Source organism: Alternaria arbusti (assembly GCF_024043155.1).
Source record: "Alternaria arbusti strain BMP 1465 chromosome Unknown scaffold_6, whole genome shotgun sequence".
Lineage (NCBI taxonomy): Eukaryota > Fungi > Ascomycota > Dothideomycetes > Pleosporales > Pleosporaceae > Alternaria > Alternaria arbusti.
Window position 1 is genome coordinate 1,755,438 of NW_026249946.1, and position 24,320 is coordinate 1,779,757.

The 24,320-nt window shown below is 51.4% G+C and overlaps 8 protein-coding genes across 8 annotated transcripts; 4 read left to right on the forward strand and 4 right to left on the reverse strand.

Moving 5' to 3' along the window:
- Positions 1 to 1,592: 1,592 nt before the first annotated feature.
- J4E86_005812 (uncharacterized protein) lies at positions 1,593 to 2,637 on the reverse strand (the record flags this gene model as incomplete). Its single annotated transcript, XM_051446344.1, has 2 exons — positions 1,593 to 1,631; positions 1,675 to 2,637. 2 exons carry the CDS (start codon positions 2,635 to 2,637, stop codon positions 1,593 to 1,595), a joined length of 1,002 nt encoding a protein of 333 aa, XP_051303111.1.
- Positions 2,638 to 5,487: 2,850 nt separating this feature from the next.
- Positions 5,488 to 5,848, reverse strand: J4E86_005813 (uncharacterized protein; the record flags this gene model as incomplete). The annotated part of the gene is made up of 3 exons (XM_051446345.1): positions 5,488 to 5,568; positions 5,631 to 5,734; positions 5,812 to 5,848. The coding sequence occupies 3 exons, from the start codon at positions 5,846 to 5,848 to the stop codon at positions 5,488 to 5,490; spliced, it is 222 nt and encodes a 73-aa protein (XP_051303112.1).
- A 6-nt stretch (positions 5,849 to 5,854) lies between these two features.
- On the reverse strand, positions 5,855 to 6,112 carry J4E86_005814 (uncharacterized protein; the record flags this gene model as incomplete). Its single annotated transcript, XM_051446346.1, is given in 2 exon segments — positions 5,855 to 5,953; positions 5,966 to 6,112. The coding sequence occupies 2 exon segments, from the start codon at positions 6,110 to 6,112 to the stop codon at positions 5,855 to 5,857; spliced, it is 246 nt and encodes an 81-aa protein (XP_051303113.1).
- A 1,699-nt stretch (positions 6,113 to 7,811) lies between these two features.
- J4E86_005815 (uncharacterized protein) lies at positions 7,812 to 9,289 on the forward strand (the record flags this gene model as incomplete). The annotated part of the gene is made up of 2 exons (XM_051446347.1): positions 7,812 to 7,918; positions 8,104 to 9,289. The coding sequence occupies 2 exons, from the start codon at positions 7,812 to 7,814 to the stop codon at positions 9,287 to 9,289; spliced, it is 1,293 nt and encodes a 430-aa protein (XP_051303114.1).
- A 1,247-nt stretch (positions 9,290 to 10,536) lies between these two features.
- Positions 10,537 to 12,294, forward strand: J4E86_005816 (uncharacterized protein; the record flags this gene model as incomplete). Its single annotated transcript, XM_051446348.1, has 3 exons — positions 10,537 to 10,714; positions 10,803 to 11,861; positions 11,921 to 12,294. 3 exons carry the CDS (start codon positions 10,537 to 10,539, stop codon positions 12,292 to 12,294), a joined length of 1,611 nt encoding a protein of 536 aa, XP_051303115.1.
- A 2,000-nt stretch (positions 12,295 to 14,294) lies between these two features.
- On the forward strand, positions 14,295 to 15,629 carry J4E86_005817 (uncharacterized protein; the record flags this gene model as incomplete). Its single annotated transcript, XM_051446349.1, has 1 exon — positions 14,295 to 15,629. The coding sequence occupies one exon, from the start codon at positions 14,295 to 14,297 to the stop codon at positions 15,627 to 15,629; it is 1,335 nt and encodes a 444-aa protein (XP_051303116.1).
- Positions 15,630 to 21,269: 5,640 nt separating this feature from the next.
- J4E86_005818 (uncharacterized protein) lies at positions 21,270 to 22,816 on the forward strand (the record flags this gene model as incomplete). Its single annotated transcript, XM_051446350.1, has 4 exons — positions 21,270 to 21,692; positions 21,747 to 22,274; positions 22,342 to 22,537; positions 22,599 to 22,816. The coding sequence occupies 4 exons, from the start codon at positions 21,270 to 21,272 to the stop codon at positions 22,814 to 22,816; spliced, it is 1,365 nt and encodes a 454-aa protein (XP_051303117.1).
- A 322-nt stretch (positions 22,817 to 23,138) lies between these two features.
- Positions 23,139 to 23,763, reverse strand: J4E86_005819 (uncharacterized protein; the record flags this gene model as incomplete). Its single annotated transcript, XM_051446351.1, has 2 exons — positions 23,139 to 23,562; positions 23,621 to 23,763. The coding sequence occupies 2 exons, from the start codon at positions 23,761 to 23,763 to the stop codon at positions 23,139 to 23,141; spliced, it is 567 nt and encodes a 188-aa protein (XP_051303118.1).
- Between the last annotated feature and the right edge of the window lie 557 nt (positions 23,764 to 24,320).

A 24,320-nucleotide genomic window follows, 5' to 3' on the forward strand; every position in this document is an offset into this window, starting at 1 on the left:
CGGCCAGTGACCAAGTTCAGCGCCTGAAGGATCGTTGTCATTTACGAGACTTCCAACAAGATCAAAATACATCATTGGAGGTTTGCCTATAACATGCCGTCTTTGGAGCCAGCGAACGTTCCGGCCTTGGTTGAATCGTCGACAGTCTAGCTTGCACCTGCGACGGTACAGATGGTTAACAAACAACAGTCTTCGGGATCGCAGGTCCCACTTTCTAGCCGCTGGACAATTTGGAAGTCATCATGCTGACTCTCAGGGTTGCGATCCACGGTCGGATCATGATCAATGCACCGAGAGTCACGGATGGAATATCACACAATTCCTTGCGCATATAGTTCACAAGCAATTTCGAACAGGTTGATGTATCTAGACTATTGATCTATACAAGTAGTTCTGAGTCCCCGTTCTGAAATTACTTGTAGCAGAAGTATACGTTATCTTCGGGGGTGTTTACTTGTTGACATTTAACAGTATGTATGCGGCAAGTGCGGTTTACATTCTAGCTACCTGTCATGTATGCCGGGCTAGAAAACAACTAAACACAAACCTGCTAGGAGTCTACATTGCCCTAGAGTCTCACACAAATTTCATTATTATACTAACGTAGGTGGTAGAGCTTCTGTTGAGTTTATTCCTTGTGAAAGGTGGTTCGGCACCGGACGGGCTTCGCAACGCGATTCGACACGCGACATCGAATGTGCAAAGGATATTTTCGTGCAAGTTTGACGCTAAACTCTTGTTTATTAAGTCCGTGGTTTTGATAGTACCTAGGTATACTACCGGGGTATCGCACGAAGTCGTCGCAGCTAGCCTAGCAGACTGCCATATCACAAACTGGTAAGTAGATCATTTGCCAGAAACAGACTATGCAAGCTTCCATCCACTACCTTCGACATCATAAACGACTCCGGAAGAGACATAGGGCCCAGCCAAGGTCTCAAGGGAAGGAGAAGTAGACACCACCAGCATCGACCATGAACACGTTCGAAACCAAGGCCGTTGACTCATGTTCGAACGCGACTTCACAGCTGCGCGTGGATACAGAACACAAATGTTTGCGAGCGGATTGACGTATCAAGACTGATGATATCTTAAAGGCGCGCTGAGTTCGCGAATATGGTGACCGTGAATATTGAAGAGTGTTCCATAGCCGTGGAAACGTCTGCTTGTTGCAAGCTGCGTAAGCCGCTGCTTTTGACTTTTGCTGCCGATCGAGGTAACTACCATCCGTGTCGCATGCATTCTACAAACATATTATTGACTATACGGTTAAGCTAGACGTCTACATTGATTAGAGACTACCGTTTCATCAGGATTTGGTAGTATGTATTCAGCAGCACATCCGTGTCGCATGCATTCTACAAACATATTATCGACAATACGGTTAAGCTGGACGTCTACGTTGACATCGAGACTACCTGTTTGTTAAGATTTGGTGACATGTATTCAGCAACATGCGACATAGATCTACTTGCTGCTGCTATTAGCTCACGAGTTCGTGATCTACCGAATGGAATAGAGTCGAAACAAAGGCTTGAGTGAGTATAGAGCGGCTTCGTATTTCTCTCATGAAAGACTACTGTACGGCCCGTTCAACCCTCAAAAGCTCCGCACCCGGACGAGAGGGACAACTGAGTCAGTATGAATCCAACGTGACCGCAGTAACTCAACCACATCTTCGTGCCCCTTCTTTAACGCAAGCATCATGGCTGTGTCCCCAAATTTGGTTGTCGCTGAGATATCAATCTTGTCACTAGTGAGCAACACTTCGACAACGTCTTCGAGCCCCTTCACTGCCGCGAGCATCAGTGCCGACTGTCCATGCTCGGTCTTCATGTTGACGTCGACCCTATCAACGCCAATCAGTAGCTTGACTATGCTCGTGAAGCCTGCCGTTACTGCTTCCATTAGGGGCGTCCACTCTCCAGTGGGTACTCCGTTGACTTCAGTCCTCTCGTCGTCGAGCAGTAGCTCAACGATGTCCGAGTTTCCTTTCTTCACGGCCATCATTAAAGCTGTACACCCGGTCTTGTCTTGCGCGTTGACTCTGAGCTTGTCAGAGCTCAGAAGCATCTTCACGATTTCCTTTTCTCCTTTTCTCACCGCTTGGATAAGTGGCGTTGGTTGCGCTCCGGTTGCGGCTCCATGATTGACGTCGACGCCAACCTTGACTAGCGCATCGACAGTGTCTTTGTCTCGATACTCTATCGCCCACATTAGTGGTGTGGGTATAGAGTACTGCGTCTTCATGTCCCCAGTGCTATTCTGAAACAGCAGTTCAAGCACTTTCATGTTCCCATGCTTGGCAGCCCAACGGCAATGCATCCCAAAGCTCGCATCCAGCTCTTCCAATTCTGCGTTTCGAGATTGAATCAAGCTAGCGCATAGCTGTCCAATGTGGCGGTTGTCTCTCGAAACATACCATATGTGATGCTGCCAATGTGTTTGCGCATAACCATAGAACATGAATTCGTGCTCTGGGTTCGAGTTCATTGAACCACGCAACTCTGCAAGGGTCTTGCCAAGATCGAACTTAGGTTGCTTTCTAGACCCGAGAAGCTTCTTGGCAAGCTGTCGAGTAGTGCTGGTAGCACCCATAGTGCTTTGTAGGATGCTAGCCGGCGCTGAGCTTGCCATCATGGGACTGAGCTTAGTTTTCGATATCCGTGTTTCGAAATGGCTGTACCCAAGATACGTAACAATAATGTCTGCTAACGTTCTTTGGGCGTCTTCTAAGGAGAAACCTATGTGTCTCACGTCGTCAAGACCGTGGATGATGTACTGCTTGACACTGTGATGTATCACTCGGACGGTTGATTCTTCCTCATCAACAGTAAGAAGACATCCACAGCAGGTTAATGCTGATTGAACATCGTTTAACATCTTAGATGGGTCCCAAACTGCATGTCCTGGATCAACGCTTAAGGCTTCTCTCAACTCATTGGTCGTCAGGGGTCGGTGAGCTGCCAAAACGATCTCCAGAGTCTTTGCCTGAAGGGACGGATCTGAAATTCCTGACTTGTGCAAGATGCGGGCAAACGTTTGGGCCAGGTCTTTCGGCAGGTCTCCCAAGGCTTCGCGGATAGTATGATCTGTCTTCATACTGCATAAAGACTGGATCTGAAGAGCTGCCCAGAGGAACATCCCTTGGGAGCCCTGCAGTAGCGCGTCTTGAATGTCCAATATTAGGGCAGAATCTCCAATGTTCAAAAGATCCTGGTCCAGACAACGACAAAGTTCTGCTTCGATGAAGCTCTCGATATCCGGGTTGCTATCCGGTATTGAAACGATACGAGCATCCAAGAGGCGACGTGTAATCGAGTGCGGACCTAAAGTCGAGTTTACTAGGTCAGTAGTCTTCTCGCATACAGCTCGTTCAGGGACATCACTGACCTCTTCTTGGCTCTACCCGAAAAGAGGCACAAACAAAGACCTTTAGCTTTGCTTGGATATTCCTGATTGCTTGTGCCAGCGTTGCTGTTTCCTCGTCAGGGCATTCATCTAGTCCATCTATGACGAAAAAGGTTTTGTGACCCGGAGGATAGCTCCGAATGATAATTTCCAGTAATTTATCAACGTTTCCGGTAGCGTGCTCATACTCGCATACTTCTGAAAGTGTGCCGAATTCAGAAATGCTCCGCAGCATTTGCCGCGCCAGCGAACCAAGAATGGTGCGTGCTTGCAGACTTTCAGGTAGATCGTGCCTGCAGAAGAAGTATGCTACCAAGCATCGATCCATTTCCGTAGAGAGGCTGAGATCGTCCACGATGTTGGCTAGCAATACAGATTTTCCAGATCCTAGCTTACCAGTAAGTACTAGGGTGCAAGGATGCGAGTGATCCCTCCACTCTTTGTACTCGTGGAACTGTGTATAGAGCGATGTATTTCCGACCTTTCTTATCTGCTTCCATGTCGTTTCGTGGTCATACATGGAACAGAAGTCGAGAACTCGCTTCTTCGCAGCAAGTTTCTGTTGGTAAGATGCGGAATTGAACATTGATCGAGATAAAGCTCTGAAGCTAGAGCTTTCTTGAGCTTCACCCACATGCATCTCTTTCTCAATCGCATGTGCCCATTTTCCGAGATCAGACTGAAACGCTTTCACATGTCCATCACTCAAGGACGACGTGAATTGCTGGAGCGTTGACTTCTGCCCGAACCTGAACAGATAACGACATAAACCAACTACCACGATGAAGTACTCCAGGGTATAGGCCTGCAACCTTGTCGAGAGCGGATAGATTACAGCAATCTCTTGATGGCGTGGACAAGAACGACCAATGTCCATGAAGATTGATGATAGTGTTTCTACGTGGTTCGATACGCTCACAAGCGACTGCATACTGTCAGTGAATGATGTGGATGCGATGATAACAGTGGTTACGGACCAGCAACGACATGCGCACCAAAGACCACACACCACATGCTATCAGATTTTGCGAGCCTCCAACCATGATATCCCCAAGTGCAGCAAATTGCTGAACAGCTTGGAGAAAGTTGGTGAAGCGCGGCCCAAGGCATCGACTGCTGAACTTATTCGATATGCGATGGTCCACTTCAGCCGTCAGTCGCATGACATCGCTCGGCGTGGGTGTCGCCAAAAGCGTCTGCGACTTCAGAGTGCGAAACGCGGACTTCTGTTCGCTTGACAGGTCGGCTTCGAATTCGGAAACTGCTTGAGCGAGGCGGATTTCGGGACTAAGCGATCCAGGTCTAGCCAGAGCTTTAGACATAGCCGTTGGCACAAAGCTACAAAACAGAAGGTCTTGAGGCAGAGCTCAGACCGTACGGTAAGGTTGCTGCAGAACTCAAGCGTGATCAAGAGATAAATATCACAGTAATGTGAACAGGGGTGTGGTTGGGGTCGCAATGTAGCTCAAACCGGAGTCATACAGTTGGAGGATCAGGAAGATATAGAGTGGCGTCTAATGTGAGTGAGGACGTGAAGAATGAAAAGACGAAAGGAGGCTACCATGTCAGCACGCAGCTTGTAAAGCTGCCTAGATGCTGCGCACCAGGCTGAGTATGGCTGCGCATCTCAGCCGCGCCCTCGGCAGCCACTCCCTATTGGAGAGATTGGCCCCCATTGATAATGCAAAGCTGCGAACGAGAACGATGCGATCCAGAACAGATGGGATGAGACGAAGATGCAACATTTGGGCAAACAATCGGAGTCGTCCGGTCTTCCAATCCACCAAACTAGCCAGAAAGGGTGACGTCATAGGCACTATCGCACATTGACAAGCACGTGGTTCGGCATAAGTCGACATCGGCAGGAGCCCCAAACCGCAGCCGGCACAGATCGCAGTATCAAATACAGCGCTGAATATTCCCGGAAGATAAGATGCGACGAAAGCAGATGCAACACCAGAGCGACAAGAGCGTGTGCTGAAATTAAAGGTATATTCCGCATGCTATAAGCCGCTCTTCACTGTTTCCTAGAATATGATGTGTATATCCACCGCACACGTGTGTTCCTCAACCACTCTATTTGTTCAACTCCTCAGCCCTCTTCTTGAGGTCCTCCTTGCTCTCCGCCTTGGGCATGTTGTCCGGAATGGCTGGGCCCTATAACTACATTAGCTTCCGTTCCGACCCAGATGTATAACAACGGCACGCGAATAGCATACCTTGGAATTGTGAGCTGAAGCGTGTAGGTTTCCCCCCTCGGCGTGGTTGTCGTGCGAGGATGCGGTTGAGTCGGAGGACTCCTTTGCGATCTTGTCGGTGAGGCCTGTGGAGACGACGCGTCAGTTATGGCTTGATCAGGCTGGGTGGTGTGGTGAGTGGAAAGAGAAGGTTGTTACGTACTGCCAGCGGCGCCTTGCTCAATTGGGTGGTCCGGCATGTTTGTTTAGGTTGATGTGGTGACTGGTTGCTTCTGTCGTCGAGGTTTCGGTCCGCCGATATAAAGGAACCCTTTGACGTAGGCGTCTACTTTGTCTTCAAGGGACTGTTCTTTCACGTCGAGGTTCTTGACGTCCTGTTCGAGTGCGGCTGTCTCGTTGACTTTGTTGTCGGGCAGGTCGCGGAGGTTAGGAAGTTTCTTGTAAAGGGCTTGTATCTCCTCAGAGTAGGCTTGCAGTTCGGCGATAGAGGGGGTTGAAGACATGGCTGGTTATGTAGGGCTAGGCGTTGTAGCAAGCGAGTAGTGCGTGATCGGTGACGTAGATGAGTGTGGCAGGCCCGCGGCTGGAAGCTGGCTGGAAGGGGAAGCTGCCGCTGGGTGGTGGGGGAGGGGCAGCCCTTGGCACCTGGGAACCTTGGTTCTGTGGACGCGGCCAGCACCGTCCAAGACTACTGTGGAGAGGTCGGTGGGTAAGCAAGATATCTTGCATGTGTATCATGGAGCCTGTGTCGGTGGCTTCTCCGTGGCAGATACTCGAGGTGGTTGGGTCACGTGTTCGTCTGTCAAGCCTGCGTGTATTTCCTTCAAGAAGGATATTGCTGCACACGCAGAGATGGTAAGCGACGCGTAACTGGGTTGGACGTTAATGTAGGCTTCATGTCATACGATGCGCCGCCGGCGTACCTGACCATAAGCCAAATGAGACTGGAAGAGGTATGTTCTTTGAAGGCCTTGGAATTGAACTGCACCCCAACTGTATTGACGCTCAGCATGTCTTCGCACCACACCTACCGAGGGATACTGAACCTACTGTAGAACATCTGCTTTGTCGCCTGTACGACAAAAGTGAGGAGACCATATAGAGCTATCTGTGGAGCGAACCGGCCAATGACGCGCCTGCCTTCCAATGTCGAACGCAGTGCGCCCGGCCGAGCAAGTTGGCACAAGTAGGCTAGGTGAAGGCTCACCTCGAAGCAGGTGATGCTGATCTTAGTCAATAAGACAGTGTCGCCTTGTATGCATGCTTGCGCCCCGTATAAGTTATCAAGAACAGCCCATTGTTCCATGGGCGTGAAGAAAGGCGCATGCCATTTGCCACCAGGCAAGCTGTGAGGGCGCAGGCAGACGTAGAGCATATCATACCACCCGCTCAACAAACTCACGAGACACCAGACAGCTATCCAGGATCGGGGTTTGTGAGTGAACGGCATCATTGACGCGAAATGGATGAAACGACATGACACCTGAGGAGACGACGTGCTCTACATATTTCAATGTCGGATATCGGATGGAGGTGCGCGCGCCCTCTGCCGTTCTTGCCGGATGGTAGCTATGAACGCGTAGTACACGAGCTTTGGAGAAGACGATCGTGCCATGTAGCCGGAATGGCATGCGACGAGGTCGGGGTTGTTGACGTTCGGCGCTCTCTTGTTGATGGCATGCCGCGAGGCGTCACCAGCATTGCGTACTCTCTGCCCGCTGTCAACTCCACTCCGCGCCATATCATCACCAACCATGGAAAAGCTACTGCGCGCGATCGAAAAGCGACGACACAATCTTGCACTCGGGTCTAAATACGATAGCGCGACGATAGGCTTTGCGGGGAAAGAGGGCATGTTGGTGCGAAACGCGGATTAGCGGCTAACTCAGCCACGGCGACCGCGTCGGCATGGGTGCTTGGCCATGTCCCGCCCCTTCCAAGCTTCACGGCCGTTTCGCCTTTGGCACCCAGCGTCATTCCAGGGGACGTCAAAGCAAGCGATGCACCACCACATGACCCGGACACTCACGCCTCGCCTTATACTTCCTCCTTGATGCCGTGAACTCCTGTAGCGACATGAGGCACGTCCTGTCCCGTCGATCGTTATATCCCCATCCATAGCCATATACCCCGGCCGGCCTCTGCACCGCGAACGACTCCCTTAAACCCGCTGGACGGAAGACTTGTACACTCGATATCGCCATGCCGTCGCTACTCGTCCACTCGCTGTTTGCGCGCCAGAATCCGCTGGATGAGGCCAAGAACACGCTCAGTTCATGGGACAACTGCATGGCCAAGGCCTACTGCAAGTGCGTTGAACCGCCAGGCCTCAGGCTGCTTCCCCTTTGCTCACAGACAACAGATGGCCGGTTATCGTCGTAATCATCATTGGCGCCCTCATCGTCATATCCGTGGTTACCTGCATAGCACGATGCATATGCTGCGGCGCCGAGTGCGCCTGCTGCTGCTTTAGATGCTGTACGTGCTGCTGCAGCGGCAGTGGTGGAAGAGGCCATAAGCGCGTCAAGAGCGATCCCGCTGCGCCGTATCCCACGCCATATGGAGCGCCTCCTCCTCCCATGAACCCCTACGCTCAGGCGCATGCCGCTGCGCCGCCTCCTCCGCCAATCGACCACCGCCCGGTCAATCAGCAGTATCGCTCCAACGCCATGCCCACCTTCGCGCCAGCCGCGCAGCCCGAGAGACCGCAGTTCGCGACTTTCGATTCGACAAGAGCCGTCGTCAACGAAGACTCCCTGCCCGCAATGCCTACATGGAAAGACGGGCGCGACGTCCATGTTCAAGTCGAGGAACAGCCTGCGCCTCAGAAGCAAGGCGACATGGAAATGGACAGGCTAGACCGCAACGGCAGTCCAATAAGCGGATCGATGGCAGGCGTAGCAGCGGCAGCCGTGCCAGCATCAAGACGGTCGCCTGGCCCGGGCCGGTCCCCGGTATCGCCAATGGACAACTACGGTCAGGGCTACCCTCAAAGCGGATACCAAACCGATTCTTTCGTCAGCGAAGGAGCCCCGTTGGACGGCCAGGGTGCATACGGCCGACCATACGCGCAGCAGGACGACTATCGCAGAGGTTCGCCAGGGCACAACCTATCACCAGTCTACAGCGCAAACGAAGGATACGCGCCACAGCAGCAGCAGCAGCAGCAGCAGCAACAACCCTACGGCCGCCGCTCGCCAGGCGCTCCCCAAGCCTACGACTCCCACGACCAGCTCAGTCAATACAACCAGCAACCTTCTTACAACCAACAAGCTCCCTACAACCAACAACCTACCTACAATCAACCACAAACCTACGACCAACGCGACTACTACGACGAACCCGACCATCGCCACCAGTCCCCCTCCCCACCCGCCGCAAACCCCTACGCCTACAACACCGACCCCTCCGCGTCGTACGATACCTACACGCCCCCGCCAGCACCAGCAGCTTTACAGCCCGGCTACGCAGCTTCCGAGTCAACAAACCATGGCTCCTTCACAAATGCGGCGCCAGCATACCCAGGGCAGAGGTCGTATACGCCCGTGGCTGGAAGCGTGGGACAGCAGCAGCAGCCATATCGCGCTTTCACACCGGGCGCGGAACAGCAACAACTACCACAGCAGCAGTATACTGGAGTTAGTAGAAAACCTGTTGAGGGGTCTTTTAGGGAAATATAGAAATAGCATGTATGTTTTCGTATGTAGGGAGAATGTGATACCCATACAAACAACCCCTTTTAGCGAATTATCACTATCGTTCATTGCGGATGAACTGTTGGCGCGGCCATGCGGGTCTAATTTTACAACAGTCGCGGGGCCGAATGGGCACATAGGCAGACTGGGCGTTCACTAGTGTCCCTCAGCCTTCCTTGCTTAAGTTCATCGCAACAGATATTACTTGACTGCCTTCAGCCTCTACAAACCTCCTGACGATTTGTTCGTTGCACGACCGTCCATTCATTGTCCAGACGCATTCTACCGGCAAAGCTGCCACCTCACTTCTACGCTATCTCGAGGTCTTGCGCTACCTATTTCCCAGCTTTGCGAGCTCAGTATACCACCAGCAATGGCAGATGCGGTCTTGCGTGCAAAGCAAGCCGAACATGATCCATCAAACAAGCAGGCTGTGTACGAAAGACATGCTCTTCGCCCACATACGGTTAGGGTTCTAAACCCCAATCCCCAGCCTTGGCCTGCCTTACCAGCCTGAACAAGCAATGTTTGGTCGCTCTACCCGATGCAGGGCTCGGTCGAACCATCGTCAAACACGATGTGCTCTTATGAGCGAAACCTTTGTATCTCTCTTTGCCGAAACCAAATTGCGCAGAATTCTGGCGGTGAAGCGATAGCGCCCAGTCGGCATCTGAGGGGAGCCATTGCTACGAGGCCTCCGAGCTCGCCTCAGATTGGTCCTTTCAGTTTGAAAACAAAAGATGGTGGGGAAGAAGAACTGATGTTGTTTTGATAGTATCCACAGGCCTGCTGCTTTCTCACCGCCTGATAACGTCGTCTCCACTAATGGGATGAGCTGCAAGTGTGCTGACATTCATCTATTCTGGAAAAAAGCAATGTAGGATGCGGGAACGCGGTCGCAGCCGCGTTTGTCCAGATCGCTCCTGAGACGGATCCCTACATCCCTAGCTGTAACCTTACCGCGTGTGGGCACGCGAGCTGGAGTTGACGTCGATACTCACTCGCAACACATATACTGCCAACCCCCCATGCACCTCGTTCTTGAATCGGAATAATGCACCGCCAAATGCCCCTCTTTTTGGTCATTATCTATTGAAGGAGCTATTGATCCGTCATACTGTGTGCGAGAGACTGCATCAGGTCATTCCTTCGATCGCGCAACTGGCCCCACGTCTCTCGTTCAAACTCGTACCCTCCCTTGTGGCTAGTTTGGTATCGCATCGTCTACTACCATGCCTCATATTGTTGATCAGAAATCTGCCGAGGCAGGCCCACTTACCCCAAGGAAGCTTGTTCTCTGTTTCGATGGCACTGGCAACGTGTTCAACGGCAATACTTCAGACACTAACATCGTTAAATTGTACGACAAGTTTGACAGGAAAGAACCTACACAGTACCACTACTATCAAAGTAAGCAACTTGCTAGCCATTGTCCTATGTGGCATAAAGCTAACATTTAACTGTACAGCTGGCATTGGCACATACCACACTAACGGAGGCCCTATTAATAGGGGCTTTTTTGGCAACATCAAGTCAAACATCTCCAAGTCGATAGACAGTGGCTTTGCTACGACCTTCGATGCCCATGTAATTGCGGGCTACCGCTTTGTTATGCGCTACTACCGGGAAGGGGACAAGATCTATATTTTCGGCTTCTCCAGAGGCGCCTTTACCGCTCGCTTTCTTGCACGCATGATATACAGAGTTGGCCTACTCTCGGAGGGCAATGAGGAGATGATCCCTTTTGCTTACGATTTGTACCATCAGTATGTGAAGGGAAAGATCAATGCACCCGAGCACGAGGGAAAAGACTCTCCACCCACTACAGGCACCGAGACCGATCCCCTCCTTCACCACGACGCGTGCGCGGCCGAATGCTCGGAACCCGATCAGCAACAGATCAACAAGAACAAGCTCAATGCCTTTAAGACAACCTTCTGCCGTTCAGAGGGCGACGGTGACCAGGGCATCAAGGTACACTTTCTGGGCATGTTTGACTGCGTGAGCAGCGTCTCAGTCCTTGACAGTCCCTTTGGCGTAACACCAAAACCTGTCTCCATTCTCGGTACCGCCCATCACGTTCGCCATGCTGTCGCCGTTGACGAGCGTCGTGTCAAGTTCAAAGCGGCTCTGCTCCACCAAGACAACAACCACCCTCTTAAGAAAGAAGAAGACATTAAGGAAGTCTGGTTCCCTGGCAACCACGGCGACGTTGGTGGAGGATGGCCAGCTCCGCCAGCTCTGACAGCCCCCATGGCCAAGCACGAGAGAAGCTGGTGGCGCAGAATTTTCACAAGCTCAAAGGAAGAAGAAGCCTCAAACTCAGGCACAGACCCTTATCAGATGAGCGATGTGCCTCTTGCTTGGATGATCCGTGAACTGGAGCTGATAGGCGAGAAGGACCCGGCGTCGGCGCTCAAATGGAATACAAGGAAGGATGGGTTCAAAAGGCACTTCTTCATGAAGCGCGACCAAGCTTACAATAGCCCAAGCCATGACACCCTCAAGATCTCAGGTGGCTCCTCGCTCTTCAAAGTTATGTTGTGGAATTTCATGGGTGAGTCTCACGTGCATACCTACCCCCCAAGACACCATGTCACTAACAGATCCAAACAGAATGGCTACCGATCCGACGCTGGGAATTGCTCAAAAAGAGGGGTGGCCCAGGGTACGAGTGGGCATACATCACATGGCCGTTCAACCGGGGAGCGTCACGTGATATCCCTGAAGGAGCACTTCTACATGACTCTCTCCTGAAGAGATTGACGGGCATGAAGTATCCAGACTATTGCCCGTCTAACAATCGAGGCGATGGTTCGGCTGCTTGTTTGGTGCCGGACAAGTTTTCTCTCGAGCAGGAAGACGAGGGAACGGACAAATCAGCTGCTGGCGTTGATGAACCTCGGGGCATTCACAACATCTACACGCTCGAAGGCGAGGGGTCGCGTCGTGGGGAAGATCGCGGGGGTATGCGGAAGAGAGTGTTTTAGTATATAGACTTTTTGTCCCAGGGCGCCAAGATGTATAACTTATTCGACTCTACCCTCAATGGAATTCCCAGCCAATAGGCACCATCGAAGCGCGATACCTCTGGCTAACGCCTTACCTTATCAAAATCCCTCGGCTATTCCCGTCCTACTCAAGTCCCCTCCCCAATAATCTCGCCTTCTACTGCTGTAAGCACCAATAAGTTGAGGCACACGGTAAGCCCGAGTACACGTCGCTGCTATCGTGCTCTGATCGAGTCTCTGCGCTGAAAACTCCAGATGGTAACGAGAGCCGCGCCTTTGATAGGAAGGATACATCCTGTCATTACACACTACTCTTTTCTTCCCTCCTTTCTTTCCGCCCCTGGGCTAGCTATAGATCTACTCATGTTCTATCCTAAATACTACGTACTTGTAAGCCTAGGACCACATCACATGGCTGCTCTGCAGGTATAACCAATGCGTTCGTCTACTCAAGAGCTTAGATCACATACTTGTAAATACACACAACAATACACTTATACATTAGACGATATCTTACTATGTCGCACTGTTAGGTGCCGGTAGTGTAAACGAAAAAACTAAGAGAGAGTGTGTATTGTATTGTTCGTAGCCTCCTAGCTAAGCTTATATAAAGGTCATCGCACGGCGTTACTAGTAACAACGTTTTCAACAGCGCTTGGCCTGCAACATTGTTATAGTCTGGTCCTATCACCTCGAAAGGATCTTTCGATTAGACTCGCACTACTCGTAGGGCAATCGATGGGCTGTTACGATTACAGAGGAGGGAGTGAACACACGCTGGGTTTTGTGGGCGACAAATAGCCGTGTCAGGTATGACAGCACCTAACCCACGAGAAGAAAGGGCTTACTAAGGAACACGTGATCGGCTCTGCAGTCCTAGGCATATCCCGTGCAAAAGCTGTCAGAACGCAGCCCTGCACGATTACGCTAGGCGGCCAAAGAGATACGTAAAATCAGTACACTACTGATTATGGTGCAGGATAGTATAAAATATCGTCAGCCAGGCCTGACGACTATGATAGGCGAAAACCAGCATCTGATCCGCGTTGCATACGCGTGTTTTTGGATCAGGTGCGTAATTGTCTAACTGCGATGAATTGGGGGTCAAATTCACGTAGCATCATACACTAGGCTAGGGAAGCGGGAAGTCCTGAAAGCCACATTGCGTCGTGTGGGGTCGCGCGTGGCCGGCACATTTGTAGGGGACAGTAACGGCGTCACAGGTTCTACACGATCGCGGATTGTCAGCGCCTTCGGCCACAGACTGCCGTGTGTGTCTTCTTGTTTGTGCTCTTTGTTGAGACTTGCTCTCATCATCATTTTCCATCTTCGGTAAGATCACCAGTTCTGCCTACATCAAGAGCGGAAAAAGAAACGGCGCTCTACGTACACACGTTATCTCTCTCTTCAATCCTACTCGAGGGTGGGTGGATTGAATGCATAACATATGTAGATCAAGCCCAAAAAACAAAACATTGTTCATGGCTGAGGAAAAAGAAAACGCTCGATTGAGCTCGTACGGTACGGCCCGGTAGCGGGCACTAATAAGTGGCTTGTCTGCTGAGTTCGGCTCACGACGACAATTCTATAGCCACAATACCAGGGCTGCGAGTGTGTATTTGATACTGCGCAATGGCTTATGGTTGGCTAGTGATTTGGGTTCTACAATCCGCGTTCGCTGCAGGCAACTGTCGAGAGCTGTAATTCACCGCTACATTGTTTCTCTTTTCGCGCAATGCAAGCCTACGGTATGCAGTATGCAGCTAAACGATGCAGCAGTCGAGGTAGTCATATCATTTCCGTATGCGGAATATGGGCATTCCCGACAACATGGACGTAGTTCGTACTATCTGCAGCTTCAACTATAAGATAGGACCCTCAAGACTCGATTATCTTCCCAAAGTCACAGCACACCTTAAGCTCCTTCCTTAACACAAACCTTCTATCAAGTCTTTTGAGAACAAGATCACTTCGTCAAAATGTCTACACAAAACACCATCATCGAGCAGACCGGAGGCGAGATCCGAGCAGAAGAGCAGGTAGCCCGCCTCACGAAGCTACCTGCACCACATCAAACCTATGATGCTCTTGACAGCGGCATCGTCAAGGTCTTCACTAGTGCAAATTTCGGTGGCTCCAGTTTCACGATTGATACTGAAGACTATGCGAGTGGCCAGCGTCACAGACTCTTGACGGAAAATTACAACAAGGCCTGTTGGGTTACGTGGAACCTACCGTTGGGTACGGTAATGACAATGGTGGAACTCGACAAAACCCCTGAGAAGAACCAGCCCGTCGCCGATCCTCGTGGTTGTGGTCGTACCGTTGAGTTGGTAGGTACTGGCAAGACGGAAGCAGTTGACCTGATCCGAATACTCATGACTACTTGCGTGAAAGGATTCTGGTGGCGAGAAGTGGATCTATCGATGGGGGCCGTCGAGCTTTTTGACGCTCATGCGCGTGAATTAATTGGAAGCCAAACATACAGCCGTCAAACTATATTCTTGAGCGAGTGGGCGCCAGGGGTTCTCCATTCATTCAATTTCTGGTGGATGAACGACCGAGTCACTTGTGCGCGTTGGCACACACTTCTTAACCGACAAACGGTTACCCTTTTCGAGCATGCCAATGGCACTGGGTACGAGTTTAACAACATCCGGGCATGGGGAAAAACCAAGGAGGTCTATGACCTCCATGTTGTCAACCACGGCGACAAACTCAGTGCATTTTCGTGGACCTCAGTCAGCCCTGTCAAGGAAAAGATCGAACCTATCACCATCAGCCACGATCGTTCAAGCTGCTCAATGCTCTACAACGAAAAGAAAGGCGTGAACTACAGCACTCAGGCGCAGCCAAGCAAGATCGCGCTCATGGAACCTGCAACTCAAGAACTCACGATCGAAAGCACCGATGCAACAGCTACCTCAGTCAAAGCCTGTCTGCAAAGCACTGTTGGATCCGGCTGCGAGGAGAAGGAATCCTACGACGTCCAATGGACACTTTCCGTCTCACACTCCTGGGACGACGCCTCCGCCAAAAGCAAATTATACACGCACGCCGAAGCCCTGACCTTCGAAGAGCCACTCCACATCTCTCCACGTTCCAGGTACACCGCCAAGCTCTACGTACCGGTCCGAAAGCTGGTCCACGAGGAGTACAAGACCAAGGCCACGCGCTGGTACAAACAGCGTATAATGGGTTGTGTGCAAGATGGCAACCTGTACAAACGAGATGAGACGGTGACGGTGCATGTGAATGGGACGCTGCACCATTCGCCTGAGATGATCTGGCATGAGACTAGGCTTGATAGGTAGAGGTTGGGTGGTGCGATTAGGTAGCGAAGGCGAGCGGGAACGATGTAGTGAATACATAACGATATTTTGATTCTAGTTCGCAACTTATGACGGGATTGGTGCGCATTGATGCTGCGCCTAGTTTATCTTCTAGCTCCTCGAGGCTGTATGAGGCCTTTATACTAACAGGGCTCGACTTTTCTCAGCGTAGGTCGAAAATCTGTTGGATACCGTAGATGCAGTCTTCTTCGTTGCTTGGGTTGCGCGACATCGCAGTGGCGAAGAGACGCATAGGGTCGTTTCGGTTCAAGCCGATGATGCCGAGGTCGCTTAGCTGGAGAGTGACCTGCTCTGCCTCCAACCCCTCCATTCCAGACCAACACGAACGCCAAACTGAATTGCAAGCGCCCAGAAGATGCTGCAAGCGGAGGTAGTCGGAAATCGTAGTATGGGTGTCGTTGATTGCTAGCGATTCGCCGTTGTCCATAAGAAGAACGGCGTCCTTGCGCAAATACGTCTCCTGCAGTGTCCACACTGAGGAAAACCTCGGCTCCCAATTGAATTCTGCTAACACAACTACCGCCTGATCCAGGGCTTCCTGGTTGTACCTCCCTGTATTCCATTGGTCGTACATACACTTCCAGAAACTCCAAAACACATGAAGTTCTTCAAACCTACGTGCTGAACTACGGCCAAGCCAAACGTAGACACGATGCGCATGTCCAAAGATCTGTGCCTGTCGACCGATCTCGAGGTCGCTGTCGATATTTCTTCTCTGATCAATGCACGCGATATCGATCCATAAGTATTCGATGCAAGGTAGTCTGAGGTAGACCTTTGGATAGTCGCGTTCAGCTTTGCGACGTCGAAATGAACTGGTTTGATCATCGGTATAGACCATTCAATGCCGTTGACATGAGTATTGGAACTTGGAATGATGGGTCAATCTCGCGGAAACGACCCCATGTGTAGGCAATCGCATTGTACTGCGTCGAGTAGACACTTCCGTATAAATTTCCAGGGACCCACTCATGAGAAGTCATTGAAGGAACATGGAGAAGGCGACGGGGCCAGCGTCCAAGCCTTGCTTCCAGTTTTATAGCGGCCCTGTGTTGCTCATTCGCTGCAGCCATTTCGAGGGAGATTCACGTGAGCAGTATCAATGTTCGATGGATGTGTGTCCTCAGCCGTTTGGAATACCGTAGTCTAGAGCGAGGAAGGCCTCTTATGTACTCTTCTACTCGCAGCCATTGCCCGACATTCTGCAAGCAAGATTGTTGTGTTACTCGAGGTACAGCGAAGCCACTGTCTTGAACATATGATAGCCACTGACGAGAACGCTGTTTGTTACACAGAAGTGTGATTCTGCGTGTTCGCACTTTGCGAAACGAATCATCTACGCTGTCGCAAAGCCACACGAGAACGGGACGATGAATGGAGTGCAACAATTTCATTCCCATGCTGTGCGACAGTAAGCACATTGACGATAAGTAATACGGCTGCTGGATTGGACGAGTAAAGGGAAGCACTGGCTCAGCTCGCTAGCGTATGAGTAAGATCGAACACAGTCAATTTGTAGCACTTAGTGTCGTGCTGCTTCTTTTTGAACCTTCTAAGAGCATCTTGTACATCTTGCGGAAACGAGGGTAACATATTTCTGTAATAGCTAAGTGTATGCAAACTTAAAAAGGCCGTGTGATAAAGGATGACAGTCTATCGCCTGTTGTCCGCGCACGTAAGCGTAGTGTTTCGCACCTTTGTAAACTATAAGTGACCTGTACAGCTATTCGGTAGAAGCTAGAGCTTCGATCGAGCAACTTGTTCGATCCTTTTAGGGACTCTTTACTCCTAGTAGTACATAGAGTATCGGACTCGGAGTTAGTCGAACTGACAGGTAACGGAGACCTCTGTAATGTTTCTTTCTCTGAAACCATAGGTCGGGGTGAACTTGATAGTAGGTGGGCTTTAGCAGCATCCTTGACAGCGCCGAAGCTGTTGTGGTACGTTGTCGTTAAGGTCGCGGATATTACCTCGCCGTCCCCACCATCCAGGTATATTGGCTCTGCTTCGGCGGACTTTGCAGTCGAGCGCTTGAACCCCGATTCCGGAAATTTAGCTGCTAGTGCCTCTTCAGTAGTTGCCACAAGATGGCTATTCGTGTGTCGGTATATGTACATCGCGAGCGTGGCGTAGAGCTAGTAACCTAGCTATAGATACTGCATCGACGTAGGCATCCAGATGATGGAGCTGAGGAGTCCAGTTGGAAACATCATTCCAAAACAGATGATGACGGCGAATTGCGCACGCTCTCGTGTCCGATTTGTGGCTGGATAGCCGGAGTGGCGGAAGAACTGGAGAACGGTAAACTCTTTTCCCTCGATCAGGAATATGCCTTGCTGTGGGTGGATTTTCTCGAAGAACTTGGTACTTTCTGCTATATCCAACGCTGGTTTAGGGGCGAGATCTTCTCTGGAGATGGCAAAGATTGCGCTGATCCATTTCAAGAGAAGTGGAGAGAACCAGAGCCAGGCAAACCAAGATCGCCACACTATCGCAACGGTGACGCCTGCTAGCACATCACTCAACTCTGACACCAGAAGAGCGAAGAAGACCCCTCCAAGAAACACCCGTGGTATCGTTTGATACAGCTCTACCCTTGTGCGGTGGACTAGTGGTATAGTCAAGAACGAGTTTGTTGAGCATAGTCCTGGCTCTCACAGGCCACCCATTCTGGAGACCGTTTCTAGGTTTCTTAACAGGAATTGGTAAAAGTGAGCCCGCTCGAATCTACAATCTATTGCGGACAAGTTTAGTCGACTCCTGTTGACCGTTACACCAGACTGCGTATGACTAGCCGCCATTTTTGAAGAATGCAGTGCCTAGCATGTGTCCAGTCGTGTCTCCTTTGAACAGTCGGTTTTCGAAGAACTTGTCCAGCGTGTGAAGTGCAGCGCGATGCACTGGACCGCCCATTGGCATGAACAATACCACCTCAAACATATGGTATATGCTGAACCAATTCCAGAATCTCTGTGGCCATAGCAGGCGTTCGAAAACTTGATCAGTCGCGGCCTCTGCCCCAATGTAGCCGATGAGCGTACCCAATGCACTCAGAATAGAGGTCTGTTCCAAGAGCGAAGGGCTCCCACCGTGTCGTTGCAAGATTGGTGGCATCTCGGTTATGGAGTAGGAAGATCGGTAAGCCGCAGCATCAGAGAGGGATTTCTGGCCGAAGTGGGAGTTCAGCAAGTAGGCCACAATGAGGCTCTGGTAGCTTTTCAGATAGGCGCAGTGACGGAAGGCTGTAGAGGGCAAAATATATGACGGCAGGAAGATCAATAGAAGCTGGTGAAGGCTTGAGAGCTGCAGGATGACGATAGATGCTGGGATTGCCGCCTTTGAAGACTTCCATGGCTGTGCGGCATGCTCCTTTGAAGTGATCGTCGTGAACTGGTCATATATCAGATGGCGTGATGGGCTTTTGATACGGGGTAGTCTGCCATTAGTAGGTCGTTGTGTGTAATGATCCCCTGGTCCGCCTATGCCCCTACGCTACCCCGCTACTGTCGTGTAACCAGGATCGTATATCTGCCTCATCGCGGCAACAGGGCATAGAGGAGCAGCATTCTCTTGAATCAGATCACCGGAAGCTTACCAGTCAATACTAAGCTCATGATTTGCCTCTCCGTATACTTCGTCAGCGAAGACAAAGCTTAAAGTACAGCAAGAGTACATACGTTATACGAGTCCAAGATATGACCTTGGCTTGATTATGCTTCGAAGATCTGACCGCTTGGATAGCGTTAATCCATTCATAATAGGCTCATATAACTATCGCGTGATGCGCCATTGCAGTAATGGCGTTCCACTCGGCTGAGATGCGTCTGCCGCACTTCCTCACCAGGCATTCGATTTACCCCAGCATGCACAATATCACGCTCAGAATGTGGGCAGACAAGCTAGATCAGCATCCTTAGGACGCGTAGCTTGAGAGAGCCTGGCAATTAGCCTCGTTGCAACGATGGGCATGGTGATGCGAAGCTGCTGAAGAGCCACCGGTCGCATAGAGTTGTAGATGCCACCGCATCCTCGTCGATCGCATAATGCCGTTGTCGAGGGAACCGGAGAACCGTGGATATACCGTAGAATAAATTGATTCTGCAGCGACATGGTTCTCTCCTGCCTGACGGTGCTATTGTGATGATGCGGCGCTGCATCCACCCTCACTCGTCTGTTGCAGACGACTCAGATAGTCAGCTTTCTCTTGCGACTTCCTCAGGCGATGAGACGATGAATATGAACTACGGGAGCTGAGCGAGTCCTTCGTACCGAGGCTATGCTGATTGGAACGATGTGCGCAGAACACTCACACTGCAAAGGATGCAAGGCGTTTGTGAAGATGACGCCGGAGGTCATCATCTCACCTGTATCTCTTCTTGTGGCGGTCAACAAGTTGTCATGAGACTGTGAATCTTAGCGGAATCAACCTAGGGCATCATGAGTATGCGACGAAGGAAGACCATTGACCGGAAGTTGTTGGTTGCAGCGTTAGACTTGGGTGTGTGAATGTCATGATTGGGAGCAGCCGATAGCGGCCATTGCACAACGACCTCGTGAGCGTCGCCGCGAGTGCGCGGCGGCCACGCGGCTAAAATTCTCGCCGAATGACAATATCTGATCCGACAACATCATACATCACTCGAAAGCACACTGCAAACTCAACTTATCAACAATGGGCGCCATGGCTTCATTGCCAGGCGTTATCTTTCTTATCTCGAGGATTTAGTAGTAGTGGGTCAAGACGCAACGTCCGACGGAAGCAGAGTTCCGGAGCGCAAAATGTGCCGACAGGCAAGACCACCCGCTGCACTGATGCAGCCGAACTGATGCGACAACTACACAGACGGTGAAAGCAGTATCTACACACTCTCCAATGCCATGTGTGTATGGCAGAGTTTCAATTACTACAACATAGGTCAGCGAGGCGACAGTCAGCGCGGTGCAAAGAATGCGCCGAGGATAGCTCCCCCAAGCCAAACAGATAGGAAGTGTTAAAACTACGCGGCAGTAGTTTGCGAAAGGTTGAAGCCCAGCGGCTGTCAAGAAAATAGACAGGAAGACACGTTATTGAGAAGCAGCTTGAAGCATACCATGAGTTAGCGGCAAGTTCCCAGGTGAACCGGGGAAAAGATCATGATCCTTCAAGCACTAGTACGTTTGGGCAAGAGAGCCCTGAAGCGATCCGATGAAGTCTTCCGTCGGATCTTCCGTGTCGGCTACGTATCGCGTATTGACGTTACACAGACAATCCTTCACTACGCGACTATGCCAGCTTCCAACTTTGGTCATGAACAGCAGGTCTTATCACCACAGACTGTGTCAACTCTGCAAAGATACTGGTGCCTATTACTTCCACATAGCCGTTTGCAGATAAGACGATTCCGAGTTTGCAAGGCTCGAATCAGCCGAGTGGCTCGAGCCATGTCGGAATGCCGCAAAAGATGAGCTGAACATGGCACTCATACCGTATATTAGAAAGACACAGTCCAATCTCATGATCCTCACATTCGTCTTTTAGCCTTCTTGCATTGTCTTCCAGTCAAACTGCACCCAACCCCTCACCGATCATCCCTCCACAAAACCGACGTGAACCTTGAAACAATGGGCTCGATAGAAGCCAACGGCTGGAGACCTCTAAGCGTAGGCGTAATCGGCGGAGGAATCGGCGGCCTCTCATCAGCCATCGCACTCCGCCGCGCAGGCCACACCGTCACAATCTACGAGCGCAACGACTTCGCCGGCGAAGCAGGCGCATCCGTCTCCTGCGCCGCCAACGGCACGCGCTGGCTCCACGAATGGGGTGTCGATGTCGAGAAAGGCGACCCTGTTGTTTTGAAGAAGCTCATCAACCGAGACTGGACGACAGGCGAGCCGGTCAGCGTTTACGATCTTGATGACTACGAGGAGCGGTGGGGTTATGTTTATAATATGTTTCATCGGCAGTATATGCATAAGATGCTTATGGAGTGTGCGCTGCAAGAGGAGGGTGAGGGGACGCCGGTGAAGTTGTTGGTGAATCATCCGGTAAGAATTCCATGGCGTATCTTCTACTGATACTGTGCTAATGAGAGGTTACAGTGCCAAAGTATAGACATACCAACCGGCCTCATCACCTTCTCCAACAACACCACCGCCCACCACGACCTCATCATCGGCGCCGACGGCATCGGCTCCATCACCCGCAAGATAATCGGCCTAAACCCCGAAAAGCGCCCCGCAGAATCCAGTTGCCTGCACGCCAACGTCATGCGTAAAGACATCCAGCGCCTCGGCCTACAAGACTACTCCCTCAACAGCGCACTGGAATACTGGGGCGGCCAGGAGGGCAAGTGGGACAAGATTGTCCTTTCGCCTTGCAACGGCGGCGAACTCCTCTCCTACTACTGTTTCTTCCCCCGCGAGAAAGGCGACTATGCGAATCAGACGTGGGGAGGCGCCGATTTGCCCGTGGAGGAACTGCTTGCGCCGTATCCTGAGCTGGATGAGAAGGTCAAGGCTCATCTCGCTATTGGGATTGAAGTGAGGCCGTGGCGGCTGTGGGTTCATCAGCCTTATCCGTATGTTGTTAAGGGGTGTATTGCTTTGATTGGGGATGCTGCACATCCGGTAAGAGACTGCCATCCCTACATGATGCCATTCTTAAGTATTGTTGGAACTGACTTGTATCGCTCAGATGATGCCCCACCAAAGTCAAGGCGCCTGCATGGCAATCGAGGACGCAGCTGCCCTAGGCATCCTCTTCAACAAAGACTACTTCAGAGGCGATGTGCAAGAATCACTTGCCGTCTACGAGAAAGTGCGACTGCCTCGCGCGACAAAAGTCCAGGCTTCTGCTGCGAAAGCGGCGTCCAACATCAACGAACGTATTGGTATGTATCTCAGCATAATCATCCGATTTGGAGAACGAGTGCTAACGGAAGGGGTTTGTAGGCTTCTCGAGCAACACATCAATGGCGAACTACAAGGTTGAAGACGAGGCGAAGAAGTTGACGATCGAGGAGATGAACGCATATGATATGTACAAGGATATTGATGAAGCGTTTGCGGAGATGGAGGGTGTGCCATACACGGACAGATATGTTAGGGGATTGCCGTTTGGGCTGCGGTTGTCGAATGGGGTTCAGATTGCTGGGAATGCGCGACTGTAGTGTTGGGAGATGTACTTAATCGGATTATAAATGTACACACATGCATCGCTTTGATCCCCGTATGCGCGCCGTGTTGGACGTAGGAAGGATTGCGACGTTGCCGCGAGAACGTCGGAGATGAAGCATGTTGATCGGATTCACGCACAAGGTAGAATTGTATGTGCGACAATATGATTGCGTCTCGATTTTCTTCGTCAGTTACTTTTGATCGTGCCATCTCATTCATCATCATCCTTCCTTGGCCGCGGTGGCTTCTGTCCGTACACCAGCGACCTAAGCTTCCGTCAGCATCGTAACAAACTGGGTATCAAGCATGATTCACTTACACTTCCTGATAGGCATGAATCCCCCTCGTCCGCAGCGCCGTCCTCATATGCGCAAGATAAACCTCGACCTCCTGCTTCGTCCACCCCATAATCGTGGTAAGCAGATACAAACTCCACCCTTCAATACCCTGCTCCCAATTAATCCTGTTATACTGCCCCAGCTCCTTGAACCGCTTATCCGCCGGCCAGCCACCAACCGGCAACTTCCAGCGATGCTCAACAACGTTTATAAAGCCCGCGGCTTCTATCCCCGCGCGCTGTTCGTCGGCTGTGCGCAGCGACTTTCCGAAGCGGTCGCCGAGTTCGAGGGAGAGCTTGCCCCAGCGGTCGTAGATGGAACCGGGGGTTACGGTGCCGTCGTCGGATTTGGGGACGACGGAGAATTCGAGTTGTTCGATGTAGCCGCCGGGTTGGAGGTGGCTTGGGGGCGGGGTTAGTATGGGTGCTGTTGATGAGGTGTGGGGTGGTGTGGACGTACTCATAGCACTCTTTGTAGAAGGCGGGCCAGTCGGCTACGCAGCCGAAGAGGGATCGGATGTGGATGAAGTCGAAGTGGTCTTTCTTGTAGAGCCAGGGCTCGGTGAAGTCGTCGATTTCGAAGCGGACGTTTGGCGGGACCATGGAGGGTTGGGTGGGACTGAGGTCCGTTCCGAGTACCTGGACTTGTTAGAATGGTGTCACGGACTCTTCGTCGCATATCTGTACGCACCTCGGCCGATGGGTATCTATCCGCAAAGTCGCTGTTGGTTTCGCGTCAGTCTGTCGGTCGACATGCGAGAACGTGAGACTGACATAGCCCAGATTCCTGACTGGTCAGCTTATGCGTTCGTCGATCAGGGTGTTCCTTGCATACCGGTGCCAGTCCCCAGATCCAAGACGTGCTAGAGTACCCGATTGTCAGCCCGAAGCCAACAGCCATGGTGTCCTGTCTGAATCCAAACGTACCATGGGCTGTTTCGTTATGGGTGCCAGGAACAGCTCGCCATCGAGTAAGAGGAGGCAGATATGGTGGCTACCCAATCCAGTCAACACGAGTCCTTCGCCAAATGGGTCGCATGCCATACACGATATCGAGCTGGTCTGCCGATGTCTCATCATTCGGCCCCCCTGTGCTCACTTAGGAACAGCATTGGCATGGAACGAGCGGGCAGCCCACAGTATGACCCTTCCTTGTATGC